This window comes from Hemiscyllium ocellatum, chromosome 25 (genome assembly GCF_020745735.1).
Source record: "Hemiscyllium ocellatum isolate sHemOce1 chromosome 25, sHemOce1.pat.X.cur, whole genome shotgun sequence".
Taxonomy (NCBI): domain Eukaryota; kingdom Metazoa; phylum Chordata; class Chondrichthyes; order Orectolobiformes; family Hemiscylliidae; genus Hemiscyllium; species Hemiscyllium ocellatum.
This window is the reverse complement of record NC_083425.1, coordinates 35,625,606-35,646,751: the sequence shown is the minus strand read 5'-3', so window position 1 is coordinate 35,646,751 and position 21,146 is coordinate 35,625,606. Positions and strand designations below refer to the sequence as shown.

The 21,146-nt window shown below is 40.6% G+C and overlaps 1 protein-coding gene across 1 annotated transcript in view; it reads right to left on the bottom strand.

Moving 5' to 3' along the window:
• The window catches only part of grin2cb (glutamate receptor, ionotropic, N-methyl D-aspartate 2Cb), an 84,889-nt gene extending 64,312 nt beyond the window's left edge, over positions 1-20,577 (bottom strand). The window contains exons 1-2 of the mRNA XM_060844834.1: positions 20,191-20,577; positions 5,178-5,770 (exon numbers count right to left, since the gene is read on the bottom strand). Coding sequence (XP_060700817.1) covers positions 5,178-5,770; positions 20,191-20,577 — 980 coding nt within the window. The remainder of the gene's footprint in view (positions 1-5,177; positions 5,771-20,190) is intronic.
• Between the last annotated feature and the right edge of the window lie 569 nt (positions 20,578-21,146).

The window sequence follows — 21,146 nt, the reverse complement described above, 5'->3', positions numbered from 1 at the left end:
CTCTAATATTCAGAGTAGGTGATTTTCATGAACTGAGACTCAGCCATCAGGTGATGTGTTGTAGTTATGTCCACAAGTGTGCTAATTGGCTGCCATTTCCACATTGGAAAAATATGGGCTTCAAGCCCTGTGCATAGCCATGAGCTAAGCCAGATCTCTGCACGTATGGATTTGTTAAGGGAAAGTTGTGATGCTTAACGTGATTAAAATTTTTTTGAGGGGGCAACAAAGAGGGTTAATGAGGACAGAGCATTTGATGTTTTTTACCTAGATTTTGGTAAGATTTTCAATTAGAGTCCCAATAACAGACCAGTCAGGAAAGTAAAAGCTTTTGCAATCCAGTGAAGTAACAAATTGGATCCAAAATTGTCTCAGAGATGGGAAGAAAAGTGTGATGTTCAATATGTTTTTATTTAACTGGAAGGTCATTTGTATTAGAGTTACACAAGATACAGTGCTACATCCTCAGTGTTCACAAGTAGAAAGCAGTGATTTAGTTTAATTTAACATTTACATATGCAAAAATTGACCATGTGTTGATAATAAGGAAAATGTAGACTACGGGAAGATGTCGATGGACTAGGTATATAGGCAGAAAAGTGGCAAATGGAATTAATTTCAGAAAAATGTGTGGGAATACATAGTAACTACAGAGAAGTGAAGATGAACAGAGGAACCATGGTGAATGTTCACAGATCCTTGAATGTAACAGGACAGGTAGATAAAATGATGAAGAAGGCATAGAGGATATTTCCCTTTATTGGTTTAAATATAGAATTTAGGAGTAGCAAATTTATAATAGAACTGCGTGAAACACTAGTTGAATCACAGCTAGGGTACCATATAAAGTACAGTAAACTTTTTTATTTATTCGTTCACAGAGTGTGAGTGTCAGGACTAAGCTAGAATTTATAGCCCATTTCTCATTGCCCTGGAGAAGTTGGTGAGCCACTCTCATGATCCATCGCAGGTCCATACAGTATAGGGGAATTCCATGATTTTTACCAAACAACAATGAATGGTGGTATAGTTACAAGCCAGGATACTGCATGTTTTGAGGAGAACCTGCCAGCCATATTGTTACCTTTGCCCATCTTGGTGATGGGTAGTGATGGTGGGGTCACAGATTTGGAAGGTGCTACGAAAAGACTATGGGTAAATTAATTTCTGGATTAGTGGTGCTGAAAGAGCACAACAGTTCAGGCAGCATCCAAAGTGCAGCAAAATCGACGTTTCAGGCAAAAGTCCTTCATCAGGAATAAAGGCAGTGAGCCTGAAGCATAGAGAGATAAGCTAGAGGAGGGTGGGGTGGGGAGAATGTAGCATAGAGTACAATGGATGAGTGGGGGAGGGGATGAAGGTGATAGGTCAGGGAGGAGGGGGTGGAGTGGATAAGTGGAAAAGGAGCTAGGCAGGTAGGACAAGTCCGGACAAGTCATGGGGACCAGTGCTGAGCTGGAAGTTTGGAACTAGGGTGAGGTGGGGGACAGGGAAATGAGGAAACTGTTGAAGTCCACATTGATGCCCTGGGGTTGAAGTGTTCCGAGGCGGAAGATGAGGTGTTCTTCCTCCAGGTGTCTGGTGGTGAGGGAGCAGCGGTGAAGGAGGCCCAGGACCTCTATGTCCTTGGCAGAGTGGGAGGGGGAGTTGAAATGTTGGGCCACGGGGCAGTGTGGTTGATTGGTGTTTGTAGGGTGGAAGGTGAGCACCAGGGGCATTCTGTCCTTGTTACGGTTGGAGGGGTGGGGTCCGAGGGCGGAGGTGCGGGATGTGGACGAGATGCGTTGGAGGGCATCTTTAACCATGTGGGAAGGGAAATTGTGGTCTCTAAAGAAGGAGGCCATCTGGTGTGTTCTATGGTGGAACTGGTCCTCCTGGGAGCAGATACAGCGGAGGCGGAGGAATTGGGAATACGGGATGGCATTTTTGCAAGAGGTAGGGTGGGAAGAGGTGTAATCCAGGTAGCTGTGCGAGTCAGTGGGTTTGTAAAAAGTATCAGTGTCAAGTCGGTCGTCATTAATGGAGATGGAGAGGTCCAGGCAGGGGAGGGAGGTGTCAGAGATGGTCCAGGTAAATTTAAGGTCGGAGTGGAATGTGTTGGTGAAGTTGTAATGCAGTGCATCTTGTAGGTGGTACACACAGCTACCTCCACGTTTCGGTGTTGGAGGGAGTGGATGTTGAAGTTGGTGGATTTGTTACCAATCAAATAGAATGCTCTGACCTGGATTTTATTGAACTTCTTCAGTATCGTTGGAGCTGAACACATCCAGTCAAGTGGAGAGTATTGGATAACAGTCCTGCCTTGTAGATGGTGGACAAGCTTTGGAGAATCAGGGTGTTGACTATGGTCAATTCGATTATGGTAATGCCATGGAATTTCAAGGGGAGATGGTTAGACTCTGCCTCATTAGCTTTGGCTATCACTGGCCATTGTGTGATGCAGGTGTTACTTACCACTTATCATCCTAACCTGGAAGTTGTCCAAATCATGTTGTATAGAACACAGACTGTTTTCATAATTGGTGTTGCAATGGTGTTGAGCATTGTGCAATCATAAGGTGAGCATCACCACATTTGACCTTATGATGAAAGGAAGGTAATTGATGGTGATGGTGATTGGGCCTGTGACAGTAGCCTGAGGAATTCTTGCAATGATATCCTGAGACTGAGATGATTGACCTCGAACAATTACAACTATCTTTGTTTATGCCAGGGATGACGCAAATCAGTGGTGTGTTTTCCAAAAATTTTCATGGAGTTCTATTTTGTCAAGGCTTCTTGATATCAAACTTAGTTAAATTCAGTCTTGAGTCAGGGCCAGTCACTTTCGCCTCACTTCTAGTGATCAGTTCTTTTCTCTGCACTTAGGTGAAGATCGTGATGAAGTTAGAAATTAAGTATCTTGGCAGAACCTAAACTGAACATAAATGAGCAGATTTTGTTAACCAAGTTGAAGACTCATTCCTGCCTGGTAGATGCTAATCTTGCAGCTGTAACTGCAATAGCTTGACTTGGGATGCAGCTATTTCTGGAGCATAAGTCTTCAGTCCTATTGCCAGAATGTTGTCAAGGCCTATAGCCTTCATAATTTCCATTGCTTTCAGCCATTTCATGATATCATATTGAAGTGAATCAAATTGACTGAAGACTGATTCTGTGATACTGGGGATTTCTGGAGGATGCCGAGATGGATCATCTACTTTCCACTTCTTATTGGTTGCAAAAGGCTCTTTTGCTGGATTCCTCCATCACTGAGGATGAGTGTTTATCTTTCAATTATTTATTTAATTGTCCACCAACATTCATTAGCTGGATGTGGCAGGACTGCAGACCTGAGATGTTGCTATGTTGTTGGTTGGACTGCTTAACTCTATCCTTTCCAGTTTGCTTCTGCTGATTGGTATGCAAGTAATCCTGTTTTGTAGCCTCATCAAGTTGATGCCTCATTTCTATGTAAGACCAATGCTGTTCTTGACATAGCCTCTGGCATTCTACATTAAACCAGGGTTGATCTCCTCACTTTGATGGTAACAGAAGAGAGAGGGATATGCTTGGCCATGAGGTAACAGATTGTGGTTGAATATTATATTAGCCAGTTGGGCCCTGTGACATCAGGATAGTATCCACTTAAGGTCTTCCTTGGTGTGCATCCTTTTACTGCAGTGAAGTATTAAGAGATTCATTTTGGAAGGATGAATGAGGAGAGACAATTTAACCTGAAGGATACAATTCTAATAAGGGTGCAGGAACAGAGAGACTTGGGGTACGTGTGCACAAGTCAGTGAAGGTGCAAGTCAGGTTGCATGAGCAGTTAATAAACCAATCGCATCTTAGGATTTATTAACAGGACCATTCCGTAATAAGAGTACAGAAGTTATATTAAACCTCCATAGCAAGAAATGGAATACTGCATATAGTTTTGAGCATCACACTTTAGGAAGGATGTAGAAGCATTAGAAAAATGCAGAACATTGTCATTTATATAAATAAATTAGAGAATTTATAACTGTTTTTCTTAGAGAAGTAAAGTTTGAGATGAGATTTGTTCAAGGAATACAGAATTAAGAGGGGTCTGCTCAAAGCTCATCAGGAAATTCTTCCCGTTGGTGGAAGAATTAAGAATGAGAAAGCAATGATTTAAGGTGCGGGTAGTCTTTGTTCAACTCTGACCCATTGGGTGTTTCACTTAAATGCCAATTCTCCAATGGGGCTTGACATTTTGGTATCAGTGCCCTGGGTTCCATTCTTGGAGTGTCAGGGAATAGGAGAGGCTGCAAGTCAAAGGTTCAGTGAGGAAAAGAATCCACAACCAACAGGAGGATCAGGGAGCTGGAATCATAATTGGCAGTGAGTAAGAGATATTCCAAATTTTTCTTCTGTATTTTATTTTAGTGGTTATTTAGTTTATAAATATAGGAACAGCCATTTAAAAATATTACATTTCAGCTTAATGGCTCTCAGTATAATTTTAATTTTCTCTTCTGCAACTGAAGGTCCTATGGAACACTTGACTCCAATTTGATTCTTATGCTAATTAATGCATCACTTAAAGTCATTCCACTTTAATTTGCAATTTTCAGGAATGCAACCATGACCTTATGTGAGAACTTAATGCATTGGCAATCAAAGCAATGAAAACATGAGGAAAAACCATTTCACATGTTCAGGATCTGGAATTCACTGCGGGTGAGTGTGGTGGGGTCAGGTTCAGTGAGGCATTTAAGAAGCAATTGGCTTATTAGCTGAAAAATGTAAAGCATGCATAGCTAAGGGAATTATTCCTTTGGAGAAACGGCACCGATGCAACCAAATAAATTCCTGCAGTAGCAGTAATGGTTCTGTGATTGATTAATTCTGTATAGCAACAGTAGATGGGCACCACAAGCAGTGATAATGGGCCCCTGAGAGAACTAGGAGGTGCTGTACCAACCCTCAAAGCCACACGATGCAAACCAATTCCTAGTCCAATGGAGATCTGATGGATCAGTACGTGTAACATATCTCTGCAAATAACGGATATTCTGCCATCAAGGAACATTGTCTATAAAGAATGATTACCTGTTTTAACTGCCATAAGTCACCTGCCAATGGTCGTTGATTATATTTGATATCAGCTTGTAATCATTCACTATCTATAATGGACCAGCATCTATAATTGGATTTCCATGCATCGGTACCTGTACAGTATATTTCTTGTGGCCCCTCGAGCTGGATGGCGACAGTCAGCACTTGGTCCCGGCATGTATCCGTATGTTTTATAAAAACTTTCTGCACCTTTTGCGACGATTGCCACTCCATCCCTCACCCGCTGCTTCAAGCTCATCTTCCATCTCTCCGTCATGACGCTGATTAATCCGACTGGAAATTGTTTTGCCACTCGTTCCATGCTGCCCACTGCGATACTGGACAGTATCCAGATATAGCCTGGGCCAAGGAGATTAACTTGTTCAGCCAATTCAAACAGATTTTCTGCCTCCTCTCTTGAGCAATATAGAATCAGAACCTGTGCATCAATCTGCTGCAGAAGTCTCTTTGTTTTGAAATTGTCCTCATCTTTTATCATTTCAAGAGTAAGAGTCTGTTCAATTTCCCACCCATAATAGCTGGTTTCAATAAAAAGCTGAATGTGAGTAATGAATTCCTGATATCCAGGGAAATAACTGGTAATGATGGCAAAGCTCCCCCAATCATACTCTTCCATTACTTTGAAAATGACCCTGATCTGCTGTTCCATTGAAGCACCCAACTGTAGAAATCCAGAATGCTGCTCCTGGAAGGAAATGGAAAGTTAAATAAGTTTAATTAAATAGCAGGATCCTAACCACAACTTCACTGTGTCATAACTGTCTGGGAAACAAGAGTTACTGGGGATGCTGCTGTTCCTCCCTCTACCATCCAACATTCATATCTTATCCGAATCAAATAGGTGTTCACTGGTTTTAACATCAGGTCTACATAAAATCAGACATCATGCCCAGATTCTGACAACAATCATTCGTAGAGCCTGACATCAGGCTTACTGTGAGACCTCACTGTTGAGTCTATGGCTTTCTGTTTCTGTTCCTTGAGATTTATGTGAAGTTACACAGGAAAATCAAGTTCAGCGTATAAGACCTTAATATATTTTTAGGACAGTTTCAAAAACACCACTACCACAATCTAATATTCAGTGTAAAGGAACACTACAGTGAAAGCAGTTCGTTGTAGGTATGGTTATCACTTACATTATAAGTCACAAATAGTTGATTAGTCCTTGCTGAATATAGGTCTTCCCAGCCAGATTGGTGGCCAAGATGGACAAGTTGCCATCTTCTGACTAGTAATGAAGTGCCTTTAACTACAATTTTTTATATTTTTAAAATGCTTTTTAATAACCCCACACTACCACCTAACTGCAGTAGTGTTTTTTTTCCCCAGCACCCATGTTGTGTGTGTGTAGGTGTGAGATGCAGTGAAAGACACAAGGTCTACAAATCTTTATTCAATTTCCACCACCAGGAAGAAAGAAAACACCCAAGTGGTCAGTGACAAGTAGTGCCCTTCTCATGAAAGGGCAATGCTGTGTGATCAAAAAGGTGAAGGGGAGGGCAGTGATTAAATCGAAATAGAGTTGGGGGGAGAAATAATGCACTCCACTCCCTGTGGTGCCACAACAATTTTTTATAGTGCTATTCAATAGTAAACAGGATGTTAGATTGACAGGGCCTCACTGTTTAGTAAAAGTCTTTTGTGGTATAAATTATCCAATGGAACTTCAAGTTCTTCATCGGAACCATAGCATTAAAGCTTGCCTTGACATTGTCCATTCTCTTTGAGCTTTCACATATGATTTCTGTCAATGAATAACCAGGCATTTATACTATCTTGTAAATAGACCTGGATTAAGATTTTAGAATAACCTGATCATTTTAAATTATTTCCATTTTAAATTCACTGTAGCAATCTAGCAAGGTCCAAAGAAGCCATTTGAAACAAGTATTAAAAAGTTATTTTACATTCTGTAACTTACAAATACAAATCTATTAATTGGAACTACTGTACTAACCACCAATTAGAAACAGATGATTAAATAGATTGTGAGTGCAGTAACTATAGAGGCCAGTATCCCTTCACCAACTCACCCTTTATCTGCACATAGGTGACACTGGTTCCAGATCTCTCGGAGTTAACTCTCAGAATGAACAGGATATCTGACACTCCTGTTCTTGCCTGTAAGCCAGGGCTCCCTGATTGGATCAGATTAACAGCCCCAAGTAGGGAACTTATATTCTATGAGATCTACTTGGCTGACCTCGTTATAATCACTACAGTGAACCTCAACCAAGTTACAATTGAAGAATCCGTGATTATATTTTATTGACTGGGTGATATTAAAAGCTCTTTAATTCTGTTTTGATGTCATTAATTACCCATGAGTTTCTATGCATGTGAAAAGAATGTAGATATTTTAATCAACATGTTTAGAGATGTAATGATACGTCTCTGGAGCATGTGGGGCTTGAATCCATGCCTTCTGGTGTAAAAGAAATGTATGATCCAGTCAAATATGTTAGTAATTAATCCTGCTGACCTTGATTAGCCTACAAGAGAACTACATGACCGTACAGAGAATTGATATAATTGGAACATTTCTAAACATGGGAGCATTATCCAAAATTAGTTTGGCAGATGCTGTAAACACCTCTAATGTAGATATTTTCAAATCAACCTGTCCAGAGATGTTGCATACCTCTGCAGCAGGTGGGGCCTGAACCCAGGCCTCCTGGTGCTGAAGTAGGGACATTATCATTGTGCCATGAGAGCCCAATATCACCATTGCAGATATCTTTAATCAACTTGTTCAGAGATGCTATGACACACCGCTGGAGAAATTAGCATTTGAATCTTAGGCTTTCAAAGCCAAAGGTAGGGCATCACCATTGCAGATATTTTCTAATAAATCTGTTCAGAGATGTTTTATATACTTCTGGAGCAGGTGGGATTCGATTCTTAGTCTCCTGGCCCAGAGGTAGGGATACTACCACTACACCAGATGATGCCTTCACATTACCATTCTAGGTATTTTCCAATCAAACTGTTCAAATATATTATAGCACCTGGAGCAGGTAGGACTCAATCCTGGGTCTCCTGGCCCAGACATACAGACACTACAACTACACCATACGAGCCCCACATTAGCATTGTATATATATTTTGGAAACAACCTGTTCAGAGATGCTATGGCACACCTCTGAAGCAGATGGAACTTGAACCTAAGCCACCTGTCTCCGAGGTAGGGACATTATCACTGTTCCACAAAAGCACTTTCATATCACCATCTTGATATTTATAGTCAACCTGTTCAGAAACGTTACTGCACACCTCTCAAGCAGGTGGGACTTGAATCCGTGCCTCCTGGGTCAGAGGTAGAATACTACCACCAAACCAAAAGAGCTTCAATGCATATCACTACTTTACTCTTGCCTGGGAGCCTGGGATAGTAAGCATAGGTGACTGTAATAATTGGGACCTAAATGAAATATTTAAATCATAAAATTGACCAATTATCAAGTTACACTGAATTCAACTCAGAATAAGGTAATTAATTTCATGGTTAAAATTAAAGACTCTGATGTGCTTCCAATCTAGACGTAGACTGAAGATTCTGTCAGACAGAATTCCTAGAGAAACATTTGGCAGAGAAGGATTCCAATGGAGTAACACTTTTGTGTACAGATCACCCCTATAAATCTGTTAATAGTTATCTTCAGTTGCATGTCTACCATTTTCTTTCAATATATTCAAAGTTCACTTTTGTCTTCAATTGGTTAATATCTAGTTTGAACCAAAATTAAATGGCAAGTTAGGGTGACTAGAATCAATAATATTACAGACAAGATTGAAATTATCAAGATATGAACAGGAAAAAACAATGTAGAAAAAGATAAACTATTTCTACTGTTGGGGCAGATTCTGAGAAATTGGGGCAGACTGTTCAAGAGAGATGTTAGGAAGTACATCTTTACACAGAGGGTAGCAGACATCTGGAATTCCCTTCCACAAACTGCAGGATCAGTTGTTAATTTTAAATCTGAGATTGATTTTTCATTAAACAAAGGTACTAAGTGATATCGGCCAACACAGCTTTATAGAGTAAGGTCATAGATCAATCATTATCTCATTGAATAGCAAAACAGGCTCCAGGGTCTGAATGGCATATTGATGTTCCCATGTAGATAACTTGAATCTTATCTAAAATCCTATCATCTTCCCTTCCCTCATTCTAGGCTTTTTCCTTGACTCTCTTGAATCATTCTATCTCTGGTTTGTATAAACAAAATGACTTTCAATCAACCTGTCATGACACAGATCTTGGACAAATGGGATTTGAACCAGGACTTTCATGATCCAGAAGTAGAAACAGTGTGCCGCAACACCTCTTGCATCCCTACTTTGCAAATTGACATTCAGAAGCTCCTCACTGGTATGTATTTGTTAGCCATCAGTAATGATCAGAGCTGTTCATAATAGTTATCTAGTCCAAGTATTCTGAACAGATTATTGAAACCATACTAAAAATGTTTCTTCTCACAATATATATGGAATTCTTGTCTGTGAAAAAGCAGTCTGCAGCTTTGAGCAAATTACTTTACATCCAAATGTTTCCTCTGGCCTTTTCAGAGCATGCTGTAAAATTGGGTCAAGTTTCTGAAAAACCAGCTCCTGTAAGCCGTACTCATACTTAATGTAACTGTTAATGTCGTGTCCCCTGGGTTGGACACTTTTTCTGAGTCTCAACCCCATGTTCTGAGGTTAGTTGATAATATTATAGTGTCTCATATATTGCAATGTCTTACGTCACACACCGACATTGTCTTTGCACAGGGCCTAACATTACGAAATATGAACAGAATCTGACGTCAGAATTTAAGAAAGGAGCAGGAGGAAACTGTTTGACCTTGAAGCCTGCTCTAGGATTCCAGAATTCAATGTGATCAGGGCTGACCGTCTGCCTCAATCCCACTTTTCCACCTGCTGTCATATCCCTCTGTGCTCAGAGATTCTCTAAAGTTTGTCTGTTTGAACCTTGAATATATTCAATAATGGAGCATGTAGAATTTTACGGAGTAGAAAATTTCAACAATTCATAACCCACTAATATAAGGTCTGTCTCCGCATTTCAGTCTGATTGGTCAACCCGTTATCCCAAGACTGTGCCTCTGTGCTCTACATTCCCCAAACTGGGAAACCATCAGTATCTACCCTATCGGCCCCTTAAGAACCTTGTATGCTTCAATAAACTCAGCTTCCTTTCTTCTAAATTCCATTTTACTTACGCTCCCATCCTAACAGCATTGTGGATATCCTGACAACTCCAGGACTGCAGTAGTTCAAAAAGGCAGCTCACCACCACCTCTCTCCAGGGCAATTAGGAACGGGCAATAATTGTTGGCCTAGCCAGTGGTAAAAGCATTTCCTGAACAAATGAGGGAAAAAAATCATAGGACAACAATAACATCCCAGAAACATATCAGGTGACCTTTGAACTTGTCACCTACAAGTGAAGCATACCTACCCTTAAGTATTGAGACCAAACGTCATACAGTATTCCAAGTGTGGTCATCAAAAATCTAGCAACACTTCTATAGTCTTGTATTCTAACCCCCTTGCAAGTAAGGTTAGCATATTATTTAACTGTCTAATTGCATCAGTCTCCTTATACAAACTCCCACATGTGATCTGCCTAGAGCCTGCTGCTAGCAATAAACTGAATATCATCTACCAATATGTAGTGATATGAGCTGATTCATTTTGGTAGGAAGAAATGAAACACAATGTAAAATAAAAGGTGCAATTCTAAAGTGAATGGTGGAGGAGATGGATCTATGTCTCCACATAGATAAGTCACTGAAGGTGACAGGACAGTACCTCAGGCTTTATATATAAGATAGAAAAGCAAGGCAGTGATGTTGAACTTACATTGGACTAGCTGTCCCAAGTTGGAATATTCCATCCATTTCTGTGTACCACAATTTGGGGAGGATGTGTGAAGACATCAGGGAGTGAAGAAATGATTCACATGAGAATGGTTTCAGGGATGAGGAACTTCAGCTATGAAGATAGATCGAAAAAGTTGGGATCATTTTCTTTGGTGAAGAGAAGGTCAGGAGGAGATGTTTTTGAGGTATTCAAAATCATAAGGGGCCTGGACAAAGTAAAATGGGAGAAATAGGGAGAGGACAGAGAGAACAGATTTAAAGTAATTCGGGAAAACTGTACAAGCAAGCAGGCGGTTAAGATCTGCAATACATGACTTGAGAGTGTGTGAAGTTAGGTTCAGGAAAGGCATTGAAAAGGGTAATACTCCTTTTGTGAAAGGACAGAATATGCAGGGTTATTACTGTGAGAAGGCAGGGAAACGTTTTGCGATGAATTGCTTATTTTGAGAGCCATTACAGACACAATGGACTGAATGGTACCCTTCACTGTGAAAATTGCGTCTGGGTGAGAACCAAATTAAATCTGAATTTTGTTTCTGAAGAAAATTTGTATTAGATTCAAAACATTCTCTGTATTTTTCTTTCTATCCACAGATACTGCCAAACCCGGCAGTTGTTTCCACTACTTTGTTTTTATTTTAAATCTCCAGCATCAGTAGTATTCTGCTTTTACAAAAAATCTGAAATCAGGTCAACACAGAATCTGCCGATTTATAAGTGTACAGCATCTGTCAAAAGCTGGTCCACACAGAGTATGACATCAGGCCTATAGAGGTTTTAACATCAAGCCTACACAGAATCTGCCATGAGGATGCCAGAGTTGCAGTATCAGGCGAACACAGAATCTGACATCAGAACAACAAAGAATCTATCAGGACTACAGAGTCTGACCTCTGGATCACATTCTCAAACATCAAATATGCACACAATCCGACATGAGGATGCCAGAGATTTTACTGTCAGATCTGCAGAGAAACTGATACTAGAGGCTGTGTTGTAGCTAGCCTGCAGCTACTATCAGAACTGGGGGCAGAAACCATTTAACTTAACAATTGACTGACTACACGCAATGATGAATCATTGAATGGTAGGATACCTACAGTGCAGAAAGAGGCCATTCTGAAGAGCATCGCTCTCAGACCAACCCTCCTCCCCATCTCTGTAACCCCACATGGGCTTCTATCCTAGCCAACCATCTAACCTGCACACCCCTGAACACCATGGCCAATGGCCTAACCTGCACATCTTTGGACTGAAATGAAACTGGAGCATCTGACAGAAACCTATGCAGAGAACAGGAGAATGTGCAAAACTCCATACAGTCTTCCAAGGGTAGAATTGAACCCATGTCCCGAGCATGGTGAGGCACCAGTCCTAACCGTTGTGCCACTGTGCTGCCGGCACATGAGAAGAAAGACCATAAAATCCCTACAATACAGCAATGCCCCTCTCTGAACTCTCCATGAGGCTGCATGGGCAAGGTCTCTTCAGGAATGAGAGGCAGAAACTGATTTAACTGCCTAAGCAGGATGAGATACAGAGGAAGCAAGCAGCTCTGAGCTTACCTCCAGAATCTGGCTTTGGTGTTGCATCAATGACTATCTGTTCAATCCGTTTAGGTGAGTACCTTGTACGGGATAGGGTGGGGTTATGGGTCTGGGTGAGATACTATTTGGAGGATCAGTGCAGATTTGGTGGACTGAATGGCCTCTTTTCACACAAGAGTGATTCTATGACATCCATTTTAATTTAAACCCTGCCCTCTTTCCCTGCGACTTACTATTCTCTTTTGTTCTTGTTGGGGGCAGTGCTTGTACTTTGTTAATTTACTTTTATACAGTAATATCCTTCCTATAACTGGCTGACCAGAACAGGACACAGTATTCCAAACTAATGTCCGGTATAACCTGACCACGACGTCCCAACTCCTATACTCAATGGACTGAGCAACGAAGGCAAGTGTGCCAAATGCCTTTTTAACCACCCTGTCTATATGTGATGCCATTAAATAAAGCTTCTTTTTTAAAAAAAAAACCCTGGTAAACATTTAGAAAAATAATTCTGTATCCTACTTTAAAACATTACTGATCAGTAATAAAATTACTTTTCTTCATATTCCATAATATTCAATTGACAAACTTTTCTTAAGTTAGCCTTACCAAAAAGATGGATATTCACAGATAACGTTCTTCCCATTGAGACATAAGGCTAAAGCCAGACTTAAGGCCAAGTGGTGTCAAAGAAAAATTCTGTGATCAAGATGTTAGATTGCATAGGATTTTCTTCAGCATTTGGCAATAAATACACCCTGGAGCTATAACGCCTACAGCGCCAATGTTTCAGCTGGTAAGATACTTCAAATTAACCTTTTTGTTTCTTGGCTTCCCAAACCAATGGGCAACATTTGTTAATCTTTCCAACAGAGACCATGATAAATCTTGCCATTCTAGAAAGAGCCATTTAGAATAGGTTGCCATGTGAAGCATCACTGAAAAAGGACGCTCTTCATAACTTCTGGGTGACTCAGGGTTGGATATTTCACTGTCTATTTTTTGGAATTTACCTTCTTTGATGTCTTGTTTGCTCCCAAGACTTCCTCATGTTTCATTGTAGTCTTCAAATTCTAATACTGGCATCAGTTCTAGTCAAACTGGATGATCCGATTAACTATTTGAATAAACCTCTTGTCAGGGCTATATCTTCCTTGGACATAAAATCATCTTTGTCTGAGGGCTGACCCAATTTATCAGGGTAATTTGCTCCAAGGAAGCTCCTGATTTATTCTGCTCAGTGTCTAACCCTGTATGTTTAAAACTCCTTCCACCAACCCCCAAGCCTATCTCTAAATTTAAATTTCCCATTTTTAAAAATTTTATCTACTGCTCAAGTTCTGTAGAATCTCCTGACAGAAAATTGATGTGTCTCTTTATAATTCCTGTAGAAAATTGCTAGGTCTGCTATAAGTTGAATGCAATTTATTTTTGATCAGGACAGACCTAATTGAGAAATACCAAACAAACGCAGAATATTCTGGAGAAACTCAGTAAGTCTGGTAGCATCTGTGGGGGGAGAAACACTGTCAATGTTTCAAGTCCAGTATGACTTTTCTTCAGAATTGGTATCAGTTCTGGTGTAAACATGCAGACACAAACTTTAACTCTGTTTCTTTCTCCACAGATGCTGTCACTTCTGCTGAGTTTCTCCAGACTATTCTGTCTTTTTCCCAAGATATCCAGCATTTGCAGTAATTTTATCTTTACTTGAAAAATAGCAAAACCTCGCTGCAATTCAGCCCATAAACATATTTGTTTATTTTCTATAGCTTCGCTTCCTTATCACTTGCTTCTTAAAGTGACTTCAAAAATACTTCCCATTGAAAGTTTTCATCCTGTAACAATGCAATTGTTGCATTGATCAATTTTCACTTCCAGGAGTATGTTGTGAATAGAGGTAGGAAGATCTTTAAGATCCCTTTTCCTCCAGTAGGGGAGTCCACTTATAACCTCTTGATTACCATGTTTTTCTTTAAACCCTTGATCCTTTAGTCGGACTTTATCTTGACATATCCTATTAGAAATGAGGAGAAAGTGAGGACTGCAGATGCTTCAGTCCTTTTCAACTCCGTTTCAACTCAATATCCTATTAGAAAGAACATTTTCTGTGAATACCCATTTGTTTGGCTGTTCCCCCATAGAACAGTACAGCACAGTACAGGCCCTTCAGCCCTCACTGCTGTGCCAACCTTTTATCCTACTCTAAGATAAAACTAACTTACATACCCTTCATTTTACTGTCATCCATGTGCCTATCCAAGAGTCACTTAAATGTCCCTAATGTATCTGACTCTACTACCACTGCAATGCATTCCACGCACCCACCACTCTCCGTGTAAAGAACCTACCTCTAACACCTTCCCTAAACCTTCCTCCAATCAGTTTAAAAGTATGCACCCTCTTGATAGCCATTTCTGCCCTGGGAAAGCCCTCTAGTTATCCACTCTATCTATGCCTCTCAAATTCTTGTACACCTCTATTAGGCCACCTCTCATCTTTCTTTGCTGCAATGAGAAAAGCCCTAGCTACCTCAACCTTACTTCATAAGACATCCACTCCAGTCCAGGCAACATCCTCGTAAATCTTCTCTGTACCCTCTCTCAAGCTTCCATGTCCTTCCTATAATGAGGTAACCAGAATTGAACACAATATTCCAAGTGTGGTCTAACCAGGACTCTTAAACTCAATCCCTCTGCTAATGAAAGCCAAACACACCATATGCCTTCTTAACAACTCCATCAATTTGGGTGGCAACTTTGAGGGATCTATGGGCATGGACCCCAAGATCCCTCTGTTCCCCCAAACTGCTTCCACCACTTGGCCTGGTTTGTTGTCAAGTACAAAATCTAATATGGCCTCCCCTCTAGTCAGCCTATCTACATATAGAGTCAAAACTCCTTCCTGGACATATCTGACAAAACCTTCTCCATCCAAACTATTTGAACTAAAGATGTTCTAATCAATATTAGTGAAGTTAAAGTCACCCATGGCATCAACCCTGTTACTTATACACTTGTTAAAATTCTGCCTCTCAGTCTGCTTCTCCGTGTTTTTGTTGCTATTGGGGGCTCTGTAAAAAACTCCCAATAAAGTGACTGCTCCTTTCCTGTTTCTGACTTCCACCCATACTGACAGTGTAGACAAACCCTCCTTGATGACCTCCCTTTCGGAAGATGTGATACTATCACTGATTAGCAATGCCATTCCCCCACCTCTTTTATCCGCCCCTCATTCCTTTGAAACATCTAAATCCTGGAACATCCAACAACCATTCCTACCCCTGTGATATCCAAGTCTCCGTAATGGCTACAACATCATGGTTCCAAGTACTGATCCATGCTCTCAGTTCGTCACCCTTATTCCTCATACTTCTTGCATTAAAATAGACACACTTCACCATCACACTGACTGCACCTTTACCCTATCAATTGTCTAATCCTCCTCACAGACTCTCTGCATGCTGTGTCTGGCTGTTCACTACCTACTCCATCATCTGATCTGTAGCTCTGGTTTCCACCAACCCCTGCCAATGTAGTTTAAACCCTCCTGAAGAGCTATAGTAAACCTCCTGCCCAGGATATTGGTGCTCCTCCAGTTCAGTTGCAACCTGTCCTTCTTGTACAGATCCCACCGTCCCTAGAAGATATCCCAATGATCCACATATCTGAAGCCCTTCCTCCTACACCAGCGCTGCCGCTGCGTGTTCATCTGCACTCGCTCTGTTTCTAGTTTCACTAGCCTGTGGCACCGGTAACAATCCTGAGATTACTACTCCGCTTGTCATGCCTTTTAGTTTCCAACCTTCTCTATTCCCTATCCTTACCTATGTCAATGTTGCCGATCTGTACCACGACTTCTGGCTACTCCCCCTCCCTCTTAAGAATCCTGTAGACTCAATCCTTGACCCTGGCACCTGGGAGGCAACATACCACCTGGAACCTCATTTGCAACCACAGAATCTCCTGTCTGCTCCTCTCACCATTGAGCCTCTTTTCACTAACGTACTCCTATTTCCAACCCCCCTCCCCCCCACCAAATTCCCTTCTGAGCCACAGAGCCAGGCTCAGTGCCTGAAATCTGGCCACTGTGGCTTTCCCTTGCTAGGTCCCCCCACAATAGTATCCAAAGTAATATTCTTATTATTGAGGTACACGGTTACAGGGGATCCCTGCACTGTCTGCCTATTCCCTCTCCCTCCCTATAACTTCTCTCTATCACCCCCTCAACCTCCCAAATGATCTGAAGTTCATCCAGTTCCAGCTCCAGTTCCCTAACATGGTCTGTGAGGAGCTGGAGTTGGGTGCACTTCTCACAGGTGAAGTCAGCAGGGACACCAGTGGTGACCCTTACGGCCCACATCCTGCAAGAGGAGCATGCAACTGCCCTAGCCTCCATCCCCTCTGTTCTAAATTACCAAGAGAGATTGAATAAATGACCTTACCATCCCTCCACACACAGTCTTTTGTTTTGGTTACAGGAGGAGGACAGGTGGGAAACATTATACGTGTAGTATCTTGGGTTTAGCCACAGTCCAAATATATCAGTCCACGTGTTCAGAAATCCCTGTGTCTGCGTCCTCTCCTGTTGAGCTTTTGCCCCGTCTATTCATGAGGCAAATCTTTAAGAAGGAAATTTACCTTCCCTTGTCCATGCTCTCACCACTCCCGCTGCTGTACCTTAATGTATACACAAATTCTTTCCAGCTATCCAATTGTTTTTGGTTGGCAAATTTTATCAACTTATATTCTATTTTCTTTGTAGCCACTGAAACGTATTGATCTTACTTCATGTGGTATTTCCAGCCTGATCCATGTTCTTGTTTTTCTCTTTTTGTCAAACAATGACCTCTATTCGCCATCATAGCTTTTTCTGGACTACTATAGCAAGGTTCTTCCAACTATGATCAGAACTCCTTTTGTAAGTTTGTTATTTTTCCCATGGTCCATGTTCAGAACTTGTGCTGTATTTTCTGGTCTTCCACATCTTTACGTCATTATGTGAATTCATGGATCTTACCTTCTATCCCTCAACCTGTACACTTAATCAGTATTTGTACTTTCTGCTCCCCCTATAATGGTGGCACTAAATTTTGATTAAGGAAGCTAGGTCTTTTGGAGAAATACCATAACTTTCAGATTGTGTAAATTCTAATCCCACTGACATCAGAAACAACTGCCTATTGTGTTCAATGTCTGGTTTCCTTTTGAGCTCCTTTCATAGAAAGCCTGCTTAACAGTAGGAGTGAACATTATGCCTGTGCTGGTAAATTTGTTCATCCGTGCTATTTTACATTGAATCACTACTCTTTTTAATGATTTAGCATGCTGTCAATCACAAGTCTGAAGCTCTTAACTTCCTGAACAATCACTTTAGTCCTTATTATTTAAATAATCCAGACAGCATTTTATCCAATCCATTCCACATGGTGTGGATGTGCATTCACTGTCCAGCACAGTGCAACTGAATGAGTCTGACTAAAATGTTGATTATTGGAATGAAGTTTCTTGTAACTAGTACAATGCCCTCTGCCCGATCAGTATCACCTCTTCCTCTTCTGAACCTTCCAGATCATGTATAATTTTGAAAATCTTTGTTATTCAGTTTAAGATAATTCATTGTATAATACCATAGAGTTGCCAGTAACCATACCCTAGACATTTCTGGGATTTGTTCTTCTGCTAGTTTCTCAGTCTCTGTTATAATTACTCAGGGTATCTCTAACCCCACTACTTGAATTGCTTATTTATTTGAGTTCAGCTGAATGTCCTATGAAGGCCACTGGGAATTAATGTCTTCCCAGGAAATTTTGTTAGGAATTCTGGTATGTGTTCCGAAAGCAAGCTGCTTTCTTAAAATTTAATTCTACTGAACCTATTTGTGTTCAATGCCTTAACATTGTCCAAAGTTTAAAGTCAAGCACTGAATTAGGGCTGTTCAAGTAGAATTTAAACAACTTTGTGTATTGTCTGTTAAATTCCATTATATTTTCTTCTATAGAATATCCAACCTGTTTACTAAATTTATGAACGTCTGACCACGCCTCGTGCATTTCATAAGCCATCTTTCTTTTAAATTTTATCCGTAAATGTTAGTAGAATTTGCACATCTTCCTCAGTGTCCAATTGTTGATCTTTGAACTCCAGGAATACTTTGAACATGCTTTTATTAGAAAGTAACAAAACCAAGGTCATGCCTTGCTCTTTTTCTTGGTAAAGATTTAACCTATCTCCACATATTCACTTAGTTTGTTTATTGATCAAAAGGTCTTTTATACAAGCCATCAATGGGAAGTCAAACCTCAAAACTATGGACTTGTTTTCATCCACCCTACTCCAAAGTAATTCCAATTACAATATTCTGTTTAAAAAGAACTTTTAGTCTTCAATCTGCAACTTTCAGAAACCACCTTCTGCTACCAATATCATTTTGGATCCAAACCAGTTGGTGAGACAGAAACCAAGAGACCTTTCTTTGCGAATAGAGTTTATTAACTACCAACATATTCAAAATTATGTAGGCTGGGGATACAGTACTTTATCTCCCCCTCCAACTCAATTTTGATTTAGCCCCTTGCTGGTCTCCCTACCTGCCCAAACCTTTGACGGTTTGTGTTGCCCATAATAGGCTTTGCTTGTAACTATTCAATTAGCTACTTGATTGATTAACTGGTGGTAGACACTAGTTTAAAATAAAGCAATAAAAAGTCAGAGATTTTGGTAGTGAAATAGTCACTCAGTTGTGCATAATAGCACTTATGGGTTTTAAATAAAGAACAAAACAATGATGTGATCAAACATATTGATGGGAGGGGGGTGCTCTTGTGGTACAGTGGTGGTGTCCCTGACTTTGAACCAGGAGGCTCTGATTCAAGTTCCATCTACTCCAGAAGTGTGTCATAGCAGTCTGAACAGATTGGTTTAAGGTATCCAACGTATTAAAGGTTGCAAACAGATTAGCAAGAATGAAAAGGGATAGCTTACCTTTGTCAAGCTTTGCTAGAGAAAAATAATGAATGTGTGCAATGCAGGAAGGGGAGATATAATCAGCAACAATCAGCAGAAGGTTTGTTCAATGAACAAAAGAAATAGAAATAGGAGTAATCTATATTGCCTCTTGAGTCTGCTCCACCATTTGATAAAATCAGGGCTAAACCTCTCCCATTTCCACTTTTGTACCTTACATTCTGTGAGATCAAAATTCTGCCAACTCAGCCTTGATTAAGTTTAACTGTGTAGAAACACAACAATTTGAGAGAGAGAATTCCAAATATTCACAAACTTTCGAATGAAGATGTTTTTCATCAAGTCTGTCTTAAACAATCAGCTCTTTTTCCTGAGACAGTGCCCCTATGTTTTAGCCAGGCACAACAATGCCCCAGTGACTGTCCTGTGAAACCCCTTTGGAATATTATATATTACAATGAAATCATCTCTCGTTCTTTTGAATGCCAAAAATTACAGACCCAATCAACTCAGCTTTTCATCATAACTCAGCACCTTTCTGCCAGGTGCACATCATTAACTGCATCATCACTGATGCAATTATAGCCTTTGTTAAATATGCAAAGCTAAATTGCACATGATATTCCAGGTGTGGCTTCAGCATAGCCCTTTAAAAAAAACTGGAGTTTTGCTTGTGAGACTGGAACTGGAACTAACCTTTGGAGTGAGCACAACAGTAGAGCCTCCACTCATCCCTATGATTGGAGCTGACACTTCTGCAGAGGTAAAATCCAGAATTTGTGCCACAGCCTCAGATTCAATATCGTCCTCAAAAATAACAGCATGGATCCTGGATTTGGCCAGTGCATCACAGATGTGAGTGATCAGGCTGCTGGGATTGGTGTTGTTAACTACTACTGTGACGGTGTTGATTTGTACAGGCAGGTCCTGGAAGGTCTCTTGATTAAAGCTGCCCCTGATTTCCATGTGGTACCAAGATCCTCCGAGTACAACAGCTACGTTGATGGTAGGTTGACTGGGTTGTCTGGCGAAAGCAGATTCTACTGCAGACAGGAAGAGGACGGTCTGTAGCATTTGTTCCATGGTGTTCCCTAAAGAAAAGCAAGGATCGTCTAGTTAAAATAAATCCAAAACTGTTTCCATATAAATCAGTCACATTTAAGGTGTCATAAACAAGGAGGCCAAGACCAAAACCTCAGTTTGGGGCCATTTGGGTAGGAGAGGAAAGGCAGAGATTGAGGGGAATGGAATTAGAGGTAATGTGGAATATTGGATTTAAAGTTGCTTAGAAGATAGGCAATAGAGTAGGAACTCAGGGCAAATTTTAAATGTGGTTGGAACTACACTGTGGAATCTTCAAGGATTCAGTTCTGGGGCTATAACTCTTCACTGTCTCTCAATAATCTGGAAATAAACTAGAGACATGATGAAAGATTTGTGAGAATGGAGGGCGCTGCAGGGGATGTTGATGAGATGGTGGACAGGATTATAAAAGGTGCAGTGGAGTTCTCTGCAACTTAATGACAGATGTTGCATTCTAGTTTAAAATGTGATCATATTTTAACAGCTAGGTGATTGGAATTATGATTTGGGGTTCAGGTTTGCAAGACATTAATGCAGCTATTCAAATGGATAAGATCATAAAAGAAAAT